General features: G+C 40.8%; 1 protein-coding gene across 1 annotated transcript in view; it reads right to left on the bottom strand.

The window, feature by feature from the left end:
• The window catches only part of clybl (citrate lyase beta like), a 91,881-nt gene extending 90,915 nt beyond the window's left edge, over positions 1-966 (bottom strand). The window contains exon 1 of the mRNA XM_049593621.1: positions 913-966. Coding sequence (XP_049449578.1) covers positions 913-956 — 44 coding nt within the window. The 5' untranslated portion in view covers positions 957-966. The remainder of the gene's footprint in view (positions 1-912) is intronic.
• Positions 967-15,894: the final 14,928 nt, after the last annotated feature.

The following is a 15,894-nucleotide window of genomic DNA, read 5'->3' as shown; positions in this document are numbered from 1 at the left end:
GATTCTGTCACAAACACATTGTCAGAGGGCTTTTATTTTGACATTAACTTAGTAGTGCTGAGTTAAAAATAAATATAATTTTTAATGTCTGTGACCGCAAGTATCCCGCTGAAAAAAATAGGGGGGGCTCCTGATTTCTAAGTGTTAAATGAGGAGGTTTCGAGATGCACACTTGCTGCTCACGCGGACAGTGTGGCCTGTGCATTTCTCAAAATATTTGGCTATTCCTTTAAAGTCATGGTAAATTGACATCACTTGGCCTCCATACGAAAGGCCTGTTTAGTGCAGGCTGCCTTAGACTGACACTGCCAGATTAGTTAGAGATATTTGACACTTGAACTTGACATGGACTCAAATTAAAGTTTTCCATCATGGTCCTTGATGATAAAGAAATGCACAGATAGCAAGATGGAAACACAAAACCCTGCCTCAATATCAGACTACAGAAGAGCAGAGCAACAGCAACACCATCACATCTGCAGCCTAACAAGCTAACAAGTAACCTTTCCACAGCCAAACTCTTACACTGGCACTCCAGTGTGTTTTGGTATCAGTAACATGAAGCATCTTGTCTTCATTCAGAGCCACAGGAGCTCAGCAGTGTTTACCTCCTGACACAGACGCTGTGCACATATCCACCTTTTCTACACCCACAGCAAACAAGAGCTACAAACAACTCCATTTCTCGTAATTCTGGCTCAGATAACAGCGATAACAAACGATAAATGGGGTTAGAAACACTGCTGCACTTCTCCACAGTCAACAAAACATGTGACATTTGCTGTCCCCGTGACACGGAGGAAAACTTAACAACCAAATTCAGCGCCGTTACATTTTGTCCGGTGAGTTTTTCTACAAGAAGACACAGCACGTTTATGAAAAGGAGATACAGAAAACCTTAAAGTGACTTACAGAGGTACAAGTCGCTTCACAGCTCTGCTAATGTACGCCGCCATGTTTCCTTGAATGACGCGCTAACAGAGCAAGCAGCGATTGGCTGTAGAAGTAGTTCCCTCTCACAGGCCGAGCGATGTGATTGGCTACAGCGCGGGGAGGGGCGGGCTCTAGAGGACTCCCAGCACATGGAGAGGTAAACAGAGAAGAAGTAGTGGGATGATGCTGATGAGGTGAGGGGAGGGTATTTAGAGAGGGAGATTACCCAGACAGTTATGATAAAATTTATTTTACAAGATAATAAATTATAAAAATGACTTAAAATTAAAGTTACAGTGGGTAAACTGTGACATTATAGGATCCTTTGCCTCACAGATGGCTTCTGTCTACTACAGCTAGTGTCCTTCTGCTCTGTGAGACAGAAGAGACAGAGACAGGCTGAAGGTTACAACAGAGAGAAAAGGGCGGAGGAATACGGGGGTAGAGAGAAGAGAGATTTGAGCACAAGGCACGTCACCCCGGGAGTCCTCCCTCACAGCAGTGGTGAATTACTACCACTAACATCAGCCAGGTCCAAATGTGGTGCACAAATGACACGCAATATTTGCCATGATTAAGTCAGCAGGGGATTTGCTCCAAATGTCAGCATTCAGAGGGCAACCATTGGGCTGTGAGTGTATTCAAAGGTGAATGTGCTGCTGAACTTAGTTTAGGTGATGGAGGTTGTGGAGCCAGATGTATCCGGTGGTAGACCTTGAGTAGAAATAGACAAGTGTCAAGTCTATGATGCACATTTCTCAGTCTTGCTTTAGGAAATGCCCTGCTTTGACACTGCATGGCATAAACCATGTATATAATGCAGTAGTTCCCAACCTAGGGATCAAGAACTCCTTCAGTAGGTCACTAAAAATGTGATTTTCAACAAAATGAGGTTTTAAAAAAACATTTCTATTTCCTAAATGACTGATATTTTTATTTTTTTTCTGACATTTCTGACAATTTTTTGCTGCTTAAATTATTACTAAGTGGCCTCTGGTAATATTGAGATATGGAATCTATACCAAGGGGTCAAAACAAAGTGGATACTGCTTAATGTTTAAAGGTACAGTGCAAAGGATTTAGGGGGTTATATTGGCAGAAATGGAATATAATATAATATAATAAGTATCTTTTCTTTCGTCATGTTTGTGTTATTTTAAATTGAGCTTTGCCCATAAACTTGTCCTTGTCTTTGTCCAGGTCCTTGTCCACAGAGTCCGCCATGTTGCGCCACTATGTTTCTACAGTGGTCCAGAACAGAGCTGGCTCTATATCCAGACATTTTCACATCAGCCACCGCAGTTAGCAGCCCCTCTGCGATGAGCTAAACAGCTTCAGACAAATGCTGATTCTTTTTTCCCCTTAAATCTTTACTTAAAACATTTTTGTGACATTGACATGTCGGTTACAACAGCATAAGAAATAATAAAATAATTTAAAAATAATAATAGCAAACAAAACAAAAACTGCTGAGGTAAATACACATTTTTACAGCTTTAAGGATTAGTGTGTCTACTGATTTTAATTCCAGTCCAGTGTTGTCTTTTTGAGTTTTTCCCCGTTTTCTTTCTAGTTGTGCTCCTTGTAGTCTCAGTATGTGTGTCAGTTTCTCCATTAAAAAGAATTCTTCCACTATTGTTAACTATTGATCCCTCATTGGTGGTTTTTCTTTACCCCAGTTCCTATTGACAGCTGTCTTGCTTGCTACTAGCAATATTTTGATCAAATATCTGTCACTAGCAATAATATTTTCATCAGAAAATCGACATACTGTAGATAAAGCACCATTTAGGAACCTCATATCCTAGTATAAGATAAGAGAAACATTATTGTCCCAAGCGGGAAATTTGTTTTGGGCAAATAGTGCGACATAGCTACATAGCAGATGCAACCATCATATACAAACAAGACACACAGCAGACAACCATGTAGTACAGCAAGGCACAGATTTGAATAACATAATAGTGCAATTAGGACAACTGGATGAAATAAATACATCAACTTTATCATATCAGGTAATGCAAAAAAAAAATAAAAGCTCCTTAAGGTTGCACTCGCCCAGGAGGTAATCATAAAAAGTGCAATAAAAAACCTGTAGTATAAATAGTGCAAATAAAATACAGTAGTGCAAATTAAACTGTCGCAAATAAAAACTGAAGCTGAAGCTCTTTACATATTATTTCCCAAAATACAGTTATTGTCATTTCTACATCAAAAGATCCGCACTCTCGCCAACATTTCTGCCAACTACGGAGATGCTTGCTTTCCAGTTTTGGTGTAATAAAGAAACAAATCAGATTCTTCCATGAGAATTCCCTCCAGGTTCACGAATTAGTGGTTGAATGGTTTTATCTTCCACGTATTATGCCAATCTTCATCTGAAATTTCTACATTGAGTTCTTTCTCCCATTTCACCTTGATATATTTAGTTGAATGTTTATCATGTGCGTTCAGTCCTTGATATAATGCCAAAATTATTCTCATGTTACTTTCTTGATGTGCTTTAATTACGATTTGGGTAACACCATTCACCTCTTCACCTTTTTAGCAGTCCCTTAATTGAAGTTATCTATAAGACAAACACTGATTTTAAACATGAAACTGCGTTATTCAGTGTTTTTACCGGTTTAAATCACGAGGTCCGTTTGTGTCTCTGTGAATAATGTGACTCCTGGTAAAAACCTCCTGAGTATCTGAATCTTAAGGTTTTAGAGAAAAAATGTGAGCACACTATAGGTGCTGGGCTAGCTACCTGTCTGCGACAAGCCGAACAGCGTTGGAGGAACACTGATTTGTGACATAAAACTGCTTTATCTGTGTTTTTACTTACTTTGTGGTCTGTTTGTTTTAAAAAGAAAGAGAACTCTGCAAATAACTAGGCTCCTGATAAAAACCTCCTGAACAATGAACACTGAAGGAATCCTAACTGAGAGTTGATGCTTGGCACACGGGAGAAGTTTCAGCTGGTTGCAATCTCCAATCCTCACCACTAGATGCCACTAAATCACGCTCCTTTAAGGACCCGAAGCCAAAAAATGTTTTTAACCACTGATCCTGGTCATTTTTGTTGGTTAGGTGATAGTCTTGACTTTTTCCCCTCTCTTCAAAAGGTTAACACATGAAAAACATATTTCAAAGCAAATGGCAGAAACAACCGTGATCCACATAGCTCACAACATCTGAAATGACCCACACACATAGGTCATTGGTTTTTATATAGTAATCTGAAATACATCTTTGAGTGCTTGCTTTTTCTCCAGTACATCCATGATCGGGTCAGAAAACTTGGCTTATTTCATAAAGATTTTATCCCCAAACAAAGGGAGCTTATGTGCGCATCCATTCCTACATGGGATAAAAATGCAGTGGAGTTGGAAAATTCCATTCACGGGTTACTTAGAAACTACTTCTTTCCCTCCCCCATTCCGTTCATCGAACACAATTGTTGTCTACTAATCCAGTTTTGATAGCATTTGGCACACTTTCTTTGGATCACAGCAAGATGCTCAACTTCCATTCTGGTCTCCCCTAGGAACCTCTGAGCCCAAGAAAGCAGCCGACACCAGGTCGCGCCAGAGCAGGGGGGTTCTCTGTATCCTCATAAAGCACAGAAAATTATTTTTTGATTCAAGTCACCCCCTTGCCACATGCACACACACACACACACACACACACACACACCATCAATCTGGTTGTTAATTCCAGATATATGCTGAATATGTGTTTATTCTTGTCAACCTGTTATGTTGTTAAATGTTGCAATCACCTAATGACCCCCCTGTTAGGCAATAGAATATAAAATATTATGTCAAAGGCAAAAGCTTTTCGCCATTGTCCCCCCTCTGTACTCCCTGATCCAAATGGACAATGCATCACTAGGCCTTGATGCCTCAGAAGTCTGGGTTCATTAAAATCTTGAATGAGTGCCAAAGCTGTAGTCATAGATAAAAGGAATATGAAAGGATAACGAAATTTATGGATGGCAAGTCACCACCTCACCCTGGCATTTATAATAAACAAATGGTTTCTGTTTCCAATTTAAATTTCTCATTATACTGTGACTTTTGGAAAATGTGTTTTGATTTACCAACATTTTATCTGAAAAACTGTATAATTGATTAGATTTACATGGCTCTGATTTTAATGCTGATCGCCTGCCTTCCCCAACAGCCCCCACCCCCGGGCCCCAACACTCTACGAAAAAAAAAAGGGAGGGATCTGAACTGCTCCTGAGGCACATTAACATCATATAAAACAAACCTACATATCAAACAGTTTTTTTCCTGATAAAATAATTGGCTTTAACCAGCATAGAATCCAATTCATCCCTTTGAAAGAAACTTCTGTGAGGGCACTGGAAAAAAAAATGGTGAGATAGACTTCACAGCCTGAGTGAGATGGACATCAATGCAGTGTGCCAGCAATGGCTATATTAACCCATGGCTAAATCCCATCACACAAATGTCAGTGTATCCGTTATGAAACCATGACATTTAGATCCAAGGTCTCCATTGTGGTTTTAGAGGGAGCTGATGTTTGTCCATTCTTTGCATCCATCAAACCCCGCGCACAAACCCACAGCCAACTGTACTCTTAACACAGAAAGGTTAAAGATCATAAGAGTTTATGTATCTAATTTTATTGCATAATACATTGTGTGGTTTATGTAATTTTTTTAGGGATCCCTCATAGTTTTCCTCCCTGAATATTTTTTATTAGTTTTTTAATTATACAAAATGCATTTTGAAATACAGTTTGACACACTGGAACAAGTAGCCCTAGCTCACTGCAGCATTACAAATTGGCAGTATGACATATCAAGGCACAAGTTCAATGGTAAGCATGATAATTTAGAACACACACAGAACTAAAGTAAAAGGAAGGTACAAAAATGAAATGGAAAAAAAGAAGACATTTCCGAGATGTCCATCTTTTCTACCTGATCCAGAATAGGTTGCCACATGGTCCTGAAGGTATAAGGGCACATCGTCTTCTAGCATTATGGATCTTTTCTAGGGTCAGATGAAGCATTCTATCTCTTATTCATACATTTAAAGTTGTAGGACATTTTTCCATTGAAGCAATATAAATCACCTAGCCAAGACTGTAGCAAAGGTTATCATGTATTTGCTGTATTGATTCAGACAGAGATCTTTGGGTACTGTGCCAAATATTAAAATTATGGCAAGAGGTTTTATCGATATTTCTAGCATATCAAAAAAGAATTTGGATATAGATTAACAGAAATCTGCTAATTTTGGGGTGATACAGTGGCTGGTGTTGTTGGAAGTTAGGATCCGAATTTGGTGTATTTTTTTTGGCCAATTTTGCTTTACACCAATGCAGTCTATGTATAATCTTAGACTGCGTTACTTCCTGTTTTAAACAAAACAAACATAAGTGTAACTTATCAAATGCAGATTGCCGTTCATCCTGAAAATTCTGTATATTTGTTTTTTTTACATTGTTTTTATTCAACATATTAAGGGTTCTACATTGTAAGACTTGAGTAGAGCGTAGATTAAATAACCCAGTGTCTTTGGAAATGAGCTCCAAAACAGATTCAAGGAGAGAGCTTTCAGACAACATTATTAATCCCATAAACATGAACAGTTTGCCTTGCGCACATACTTTAGCATAAAGTAACATGCAGACACATAAATAAATGAGTAATAAAATAAAAAACAGAACTAAAAAATGTACCAAGGAGTTCAGTGGAATAAAGTAATCTATAAAAGTTAATAGACAGATTATCATAAAAAAAGATTAAAAAAAATGATAAAAACAAAAATTTACAGAGGATTTAAAAGACAAACAGCAGAGGGAATAAAAGATTTTGGATGCCTGTTAGTTTTACAAGCAGGTAAAGCGTAATGACGCCCTGACGAGGCGAAAACGAGGAGACATTTCGTCTGCAAGAACATGTCCAGAAGACGCTAACATACTGTCTGGAGGATTTGCTGACTGCAAAAACTGGTGAAGTCCCAGTCAAACTGGGTCGTAACGATGGAGAGTGAGCGAAGTTTGAGGATACACAACTACAAGCTAAAAGGGGATTTTAAATTTCAACACTAATCCATTCTTGATCCAGGTATCAAAAGATCTGTCTATAATAAAGGGTTTAAACATATTAGTTCTCGCAATAGAAGCATTTATTGATGAATTATTTTTAATCTCAGGTATGATCAGTGTACTGTACACAAACAAAGATCTGGGTTTATGAAAATGATACAATCTGGCAATAAAAAAGAGGCTATTATAAAATATTTTCTATCAGTTTTCTATCTATTATTTTATAAATGAACATCTTTTAAAATCTTTTTTTGCAGCACATCAGTAAATGTAAAAGAAAATTGCTTTTTAAAATAAAATTGTAAAAAACTCTGTACTATTTGTTGACATCTTAGCACTTTTTTTGTAAAAATGTTCATGCATCATGCTCAGCAGCTGTAATATTTCTAAAACCATTATACTAACCCTTAACTGACCTTGTCCAATCCCCCCAAACATCACCACTATCACCGCAACACACCAGGAAAGGCCCAATCTGACACATCACGACCACTCATGAGTCATGTGTAATGAGGAGCAAAAGCCACATTCAAGAACCGGACAATGTGTCATAAAGCTCTCATGTTAAGAGTCCAACACCTATAACCCACTTGGCTGAGAATCACGAGATGTTTAATTATTGCCTCCTTACATTAGCTTGGATCTCCCCCCTCGGGCATCAGTTTGGGGGTCAGGCTGTGGGGTGGTGGGGATGAGAGAGGGCTGAGACTGGTGGAGATGCTGCAGAGGAATAAAACCCCTTCATTACCAGATCTCTCCCTCTCGCTCCCTGACTCTCTTTCTCCTACCGACGGCAGTCCAGATCAGGAATTACAAATGATATCATGACAATTTTTCACGCTCTTCAAACCAGTGATGTTTTACCGACTCATTTGCTATGATACCTTGTTACGGATCCAGCTGTGAATCAGGGACGTGTCATGGGGCTAGAAGCCCACCTCCTGCTGAGCCTGGCCAATGACCTGGAAGGCAATAGGGGATGCCAGTGCCTGCAGCATGTGCTGCACTGACAAAGCAGCAGGGCACCGTCAAAAACCCTCTCATACAAACTTTGCAGATCACTCCGTTTTTAACAGATGAGTAAGCACTGGCGCTGACTTTTTTTCTCTGCCCCAGCACAAGGTTTATGGATTTCCCTTCGCGAGTCTGTGGCTCGGGTTGACGCATAGCAAAACCCTTGCCCACGAGGGGAATAGTGTAGTGGTGAATCTGGGATAGAGGGATGCAGATAGCATGTGGCAGGGTCACTGCGCAGGTTAAGCAACAATTCAGCTGAGTGCCTGTAAAGGAAGTGGAGTATGGTTGGAAAAGACCAGCACACCAGCTAAAGAGGCCACACAATCCAGATTAAACTTTGGCCTTTGAACATAAATTACAACATCCCCTGCGCACTTTCAGCAGTGTGTGTTTGTGGACTTTAACATGAGCAAATATTTTTGAATCGTCTCTTTTTGCATTACTAATTAAACATCAGGGAATATTTTCGGGATATTTCTCCAAAGGCACATCAATCCCAAACAACACTGTGTAATCCAATGAGACAAAGTAGCAACTTAATCCATTCATTAATTTTTGCATTCTTCAACAGGAATTCAATGAGGTTAAGGTTGTTTGGGTTTCCAGATGAGAGCCCTCACGCAATCCCAGGCCCCGATGACTTCTGCATTACTAGAATGATGCGGCCGGGACTGATGGAGCTGAGAGTGTCAGGAGGCATTAGCCTTCACAGCCCAAAGCTGGTGGACAAAACCAGACTGCGCCCCCTGACCCAATCCACCGCCAAGTTACTGACCCAGCAATCATGGGAGAAACAGAGAGACAGAGGGTAAAAAAGGACAGAAATAATAGGAGGAAAACTAAAAAATAGGACAAATTTGTATTCAAATTGAGGGAAAAAGGCAGAGAACAAGAGAGAGAACGATAAATACTGAGCCTCCGACTTTTCTGCATGTTGCCCAAATCACAGGAAATGGTTTTAAGGGCTTTTTTTCCCGTTCGGTTCACTCTGATTCCTCCTCTCTCACTTCATTTAACTGAATTAATGAGCAGGTCCAGCCAGACCTTGGAATATTAACTTCTTGGGCACCCGTTATTTTGTTGTTCAGTGATTTGTGGACAATTTTACAATAAATTAACATATTACCTTTACATTAATGTCACCCTCAAATACTAAAGTGGATAAAATGTGAGTTTTAAGAAAGTTTAGGATTCAAAAATGACAAAGAAAGATGAAAACACAACACTGCTTTCAACATAGTGTGGGCAGCGGCTGGCTGGATGTAAGCTCATGAATGAATGTACCCGTAGTACTCCTCTCAGCACACTGACGCAGAACAAGCACAGTGGGACGGTGGCCTCGCAACACGACACTGGCGGACTGAGAAACACCTACATCAGAGAGGACCTAAAGCTGTGTACACACGGTTCACCTCAGGACAGACCTGCTTACAGCACAATGTCAATGTCAGACTCCCCCTGTGCACTCTGTTGAATGCACCTCTGTGATGGTACAGTAGACAGTGTTCCCATAGCATGCTGCAGGCTATAACGTACACAGGATCCAGCATTCTAGCAGCCAAAGCGGTTTAAAAATATGCTGTTTTTATTTAATAGTGAAACCCAGTGGCAAAGATATGCCTGCTTATTTCCATATGTTGTACATCCCAACTGATTTATGAAATGATATGAGTTCATTCATTATTCATATTGGTTGGTGGAGTTATTACCATTTCCCCCATCAGGCTTGCCACTGACACCATAAACATTATGAAATCACAGTTCGCCCAGGGCGTTGCTGCTGCTGTGAAAAGTGGTCACAATTGACTAGTTAGCACGGGCATGCAGTACACTGGAGACAAGCACTAAATGCCATACAAGTGACCCGTGAATTTTTAATACAAGCAAAGTGGTGACAATAAGACAAGTGACAAGGAGGAAAAACGACTGTGAATATTAGTGAGGCATGCTCTGCTTTAAACTCTGGGGCCGAGTCCTGTTATTACTGCGCCCTGAGCTGTACAGGAGCAACAGTATATTCAGCAGGGCCCTTGATCTTAATGCAGTCCAGGTCTTGACTGTACTGTAGTCACACCAGGCAGTGCCGGATCTAGCGGATAAGCTTCCCCTGGCAACACCCAACCCACCAAAAAAAATATTATAACAAACAAGATCAAGAGCTAATGAGAAATCAACACAAATATACATTCAACTAACAAAAAAGAAATATGTGCAAAGTTGCAAATTTCTGTGCCCCAGATGACATTTACTTTTTCATTTTCCCTTACTCTAATTCTCTCCACATGATCTGATACCCATCAATGCGTTAGCATGTTCTGACTGTGATGATCACTCACTGATGAACACATTAAGGTGATCTGCATTGTCAGGACCATTAGCATTAAATCTCTGGATCATTTTCCCTTCATGTTCAATTAAAAAAAAGGTGGAGGTCAAGGGTCGAGGGGGATTTTGGCACCCTTTATAACCCTTTCACACTGCATAAAAAAAAAACCCACTAACAGCATCTGGTTTTTTTATTTAATGGGAAAGGTTACAATTGGCATTCACTCCCAGGTGAAATGGCTCTGCAGTCACAGGTATTTATCGTCTCCAACTCCAATCAGCTTCGATTGGCAGTGATGGAAACATGAGTGGACATGCTAATTCTAGCCCCTTTGTTAGCACGATGCAATGACTAGCTGCTACAAATTACCATCCGTCTTTGTCCAAACAGCATGTGAACATTGTTCCAGATTAATCTGTACCACGTTTGAATAAGGAGCTGGTCTCGCTCTGAAGTCGTCGAAATCTGGAACGTGGGCAGTGACTTGTGCTGTCAGAAACCAACGAAGGAAGGCGCAGCTACTTTAACTTCGGCATGATACGTAGCCAAGACATGGAGGGACATGGACGAAAGTTATGGTGGCAAAAGTTTGACTGGGGCGGAAGGGAGGCATTAGCCACGTTTCCATCAGCCTGTTTAGATGTGCATCGGAAAATTATGATGGAAACGCCAAAATTTGAATTAAAATCCCCTGATTCGCACAAACTAACGCTCGCTTTAGCTGGGTTTTGGTTGATTCGAAAAAACGCTGATTCGCAAAACGGGGGGTGGAAACAGTTATGTTCGAATTAAGTCTGACGTAGCGCACCTCTCTCCATGGTGATATCCACACTCCGGGTCGGGAAGGCGGTAATGCATTTACAAGCTGGTTACCAACCGCCAGAAAATGTAGAAGAAGAAGAATGCGAGACTTGTTTTGTTTCCGGTTCTGCAGAAAATTCGCGCGAGTTCATAGTTTTCACTGAAGTCTGCACGTTTAATGGAAACACACAGGATTCGTATTTCTTTTAATGCGCATTTCCCAATGATTCAAATCACTTTTGGATGGAAACATAGCTAGTGGTGGATTGATCCAACAAACACTGACTTTCACTGAAGACATTCACCCGAGAGAGTGGTGTTCGTGTTTGCATAAGAATCAAAAGCCAAACCCTGTTCTTTTTTCCTAAACCAAACCACGTGCTTTTGTTGTTAAAGGAAAAAAAAAAGTCAATTTGTGGTGTTGTACCAACGTAGTGCTTTTTTTTTTTTTTTTAAAGAGACAGTATGGACCTGCATACATGTAGCACCTTTCTAGTCATCCAACCACTCAAAGCGCTTTTTACACTACGAGTCACATTCACCCATTCACACGCACATTCACTGGTGGCCGAGGCTACTATACAAGGTGCCACCTGCTACTCAGTTTTTAACACACTCACACACCAATGGAACGGCCACCGCAAGCAAATTGGGGTTCAGTATCTTGCTCAAGGATACTGGAAAGGATACTGGAGGAACTGGGAATCGAACTCCTGATCCTCTGATTAGTGGATGACCCACTGAGCCACAGCCACCCACAGTAAGAGATGTAAAAAAGAGGTAATCACATTTTCACAGGCCTCTATGCTGCTCTCTACTGTTTACTAACCTGTTTTGTGGCCCATCTGTGATGTTGACCTTCTAATAGCAATAGCGTACATGCGCTAATTTTGGTGGAAAGGGGATATTTGTCACCTGTAAGAACGCCAACAAGCAATTTCCATTTGCAGATGTCCTCCATTGATTATAAAGCTAAACTCTTTTAAAATGAATAAGGATTTCACACCACAGCAGACTTAGTTGTAAGCTAATTTGTCACAGGCTTATCACGGCCTATTCATCACTGATCTAATAATTACCAGAGTGAGCTACAGGATAGCCCCCCTCTGTCCCCCTCTGTTCTCCCCCCAGCGATGGTCAGCCTGTAAAACCAGGATGTGTTGGCACCTTTATGATATAAATACTCACACACCCTGGGCATAAGAAAGCTGTCAACAGAACATTTGTTTTCCATTTTTCACCACCCAAAGCACTTCAAGCTGAGGGGGAAAAAAGGAGACAAGGCGTTAAAAAATGTACCGCAACACTAACTATTTTGCCCCTTGGTGAATTTTGGTGCTTAAACAGATGGGGCTCCAATTGGTTCCCTTTTATTTAGTGCAGCAGGATTGTCCGAATTTCCATTCAACAAGCTCTCACCTCCACACATGCTCGGCTGTGGTTGGCACATGCAGATTAAAGGCATAAAGTACATTCACACATGCACACACACACACACACGGCAGCTGCTATTGCTGTTCTCTCTCAGCACCCGTTCGTCACTAAACTTTGGGCTGATAGAAAAACACAAGTGCATGTCAAGTGAACTGAAAGACAAGGGATGTCAGAGGTGCGTGAGCTGACCCACGCATGGAAGTAAGCTGTTATGACCCCCCCCCTTCAATCCACCCTACCGTAAATAGATCAAAGCACATCTGTTTCTGTGTCCAGCAGCCACACATCTATAATTGCAAACTGGCCTTAATGGCTCAGAGCGACCCATCAGATGCTAAGCAGTTTGGACACAGGAGATGCTAAAGCATATGAGCGGAGTGCAACCATCAGTAATCACTGGACAGGGAATTCTCTGGAGCCACAGTGGCGGCTGTCTGGTCTCTAGTGGACTGAAATAGATATCACAACTTCAGCCCAGGGACGGAGGCCCTTAGGGGCCAGAGCTGACCACACAGCTGGGATTGTGGAGCTGGGGTAGACCAGTGGTCAGAGGCAGGGATACCACAGGGAGCATACATAGGTGTGGAGAAAAAGTTGGTTAAAGATTCAGAGGCTGGCTAGGGATGGTGTTTTTAAGGGATCCAGAAAATAAGTTCATGCGTAGCAGACGCCTTAAAGCTGCTGTTTTACGCAAAAAAAGGAGACAGTTAATGGTTTGAAATGAGGTCTGGGAGAGTCCGAGCTGGTCTTGGCTGAATGGGATAAGTACCGAGCGACGAGAGAAGCTTCAAGTTGGCCAGTTGTCACAGTGTGACACTGATTCGGCCTAATGAGCGTAGTGCTGTCACCACACATCTGCCTCTCATTCACTTGTAGAATCTGGCAGACTCAGAACCTGCTGGAGTCACTGCGAGATGCTGGAACTCGAGACACTGCCACCTCACTGCATCAGCTCCGGTTGCCAGATTACAAGGAACCTAACAAAATAAGTTGTGCCACAGAATCAAACATAAAAACGGCACATTTAGAGTCATGCCTTGTCGTAACAATGAGGCATGGTCAGACATGCTGTAGTTGACAAGCAGTAAAAACGTTTGATTGACAAAACAATAACACAAATTTCAATCTAAACATGAAATTAAATTGTCTTGCTTTGCAAACGAACTCAATTTTTAGACACATTTAGACGCATTTTTTGCTGGTAATTACAAACAAATCATTATTTTTTATATGCAACACATATTTTTGTTCTAATTTATTATCTTTTTACGGCCCACATAACCCTAATTTGTTAATAAGTATGACTTTTTCTTGCATGCTACAATCACACGAGTAAATTCCCTCTCAAATGACACTCCATAGGTATCACACATTTGCGTATGACAATAATTGCAACACTGTTTTTGACTGGCTCAATATGATTCAGCGGATGAAGTGTTACAGTAATGGAACTGGAGTACATGCGGTGGATATTCTCTTGATCAGAAGAGACAACAAGACAACGACAAGGACTGTACATCCTGTACATGATGATGATGATTAGGTCGTGGTGTCTCTGATCTGCAGAGGACAGCAGTTCCTCCCATCTGTCCTGACTCTGAAGGCGTCTCTGCAGACCCGAGCAGCTACTCAAAAATTCCTCATGGGCATCCTCCTGGAAAATGGCACAAAGGTTTACTAAACATCATTGTGGCGGTGGCACCAATTATTGTTAATATACATCAAATAGCCTCGGCCGAGTCCGAGAAACAGACTGATCACTCCAATGACGGCAACTGTCAGTCTGCACCCGACTGAAGAGAGCTGTTGAAATAATTAGTCCATGCCCTGTGAATAAAACAATAATACAACAGCCGAGATGACATCCAAAATATGCACATCGCCTCAGATGACCTGAAAACCTGCCACGGCACGGACCGTGGAACAAGGCCACGTCTCCGAACGCAGCCTCGGTCACCGGACACTGATGAATACAGGCTTTGTTTAAGTGTAGGATGTACACGTTGGGGTAGCATCTGTGCACATGAGCGTCGATTTGGGGACGCAGAGGACATGTTCCTCTCAATATTTAGAACATGAGAATTTGTCCCGACAATAAAAACACGAAAGTAGCAGAGGACTTTATCTTGACTAAGATACTTAGTAAGTAAGTAGTTAGTAAGTAGTAGTTAGTAAGATACTAAGGAACAAAACTGGTGCATGAAAATTCACCAGAATGCAGGAAATCAAATGTTTGACACTAAGTATTTCCTGGAAGAGGACCCCCAACCTCCCTTGTTTCATATGTGCAGTCATAAAGTTGTGTGTTAAGGATTTGTTGTACTTCAAACTTGCATTTCAGGCCTCAAAAATATGTTTAAATAAAAATATTGAGAGTTAAACATTTACTATTTGACTTTTTAATGAGCTGCACTTAACTTTGAACATTGAATCCAATATATAGGCAGCAGAAAAGCATATTAGATTTATATATACACACATATACAGTGACATAACAACAAAAATTTAAGAGAATTAAAAAAAATAAATGAATAAAAAAGGCACCAGTAGAGAGGGAAACAGAGATCAGAGCCCAGAGCTTGTGGAATTATTTTACTGCAGATCCTGAAGATGGTGCTGCTCAGCTGCATTTCTCATCACTTATTTTTGAAAATAATTTTAGCAGAAGTGCACACCAAAAACCACACCGCACTGAAAGGGCAGTTATACGAGACCTCCTGTCGGCTGGTTTCAGATCCTGAATCTGCGAAGTATGCGTGCTGCTTAAAAGTCCCTGACCGGGGCTGTTGGGGGATTTAAAGACTTGGTCAGCTGCTGTACTGAGGCTGACCTCTGACCTGTGATTCACCTTTGGAGGGCCATGGGCTAAATGACATGAGTATTGATCATTTAACACACTATTCTTAATTGATTAAACCAATCAAACTACAAAAAAATCATGTCTGTTGTGTGTTTCTGTTTTCAGTATAATATCAACTATCAGGACTTGACTAGTTTCATCCCTGTATTATTCAGTGTTCATCAGCTCAAAATACACCGTTGCATTATGCATGTGTTCATACTGCATTTGTTTGCTAAACACTGTGAATGAACTGCGCATGTGGGATTCTAATTATTTTGTTTCGCAATATCAAGTCAAGTCAAATTTGTTTCTGTGGCACATTTAAAACGTGAGCTAACCGAAGTTCTTCACAAACATAGGCAGTACAAAAGAAGAATCATGTATGTACCAGGCTGAGCAGATAAAATGATGAGTAATGCAAAAACTAGAAAGAAATAAAAGAAAGGAAAAAGGTGGGCCTTGAGCTGTG

The sequence above is a fragment of the Epinephelus fuscoguttatus genome, linkage group LG13 (assembly GCF_011397635.1).
Source record: "Epinephelus fuscoguttatus linkage group LG13, E.fuscoguttatus.final_Chr_v1".
NCBI lineage: Eukaryota > Metazoa > Chordata > Actinopteri > Perciformes > Serranidae > Epinephelus > Epinephelus fuscoguttatus.
This window is presented reverse-complemented; position numbering and strand designations above follow the sequence as displayed.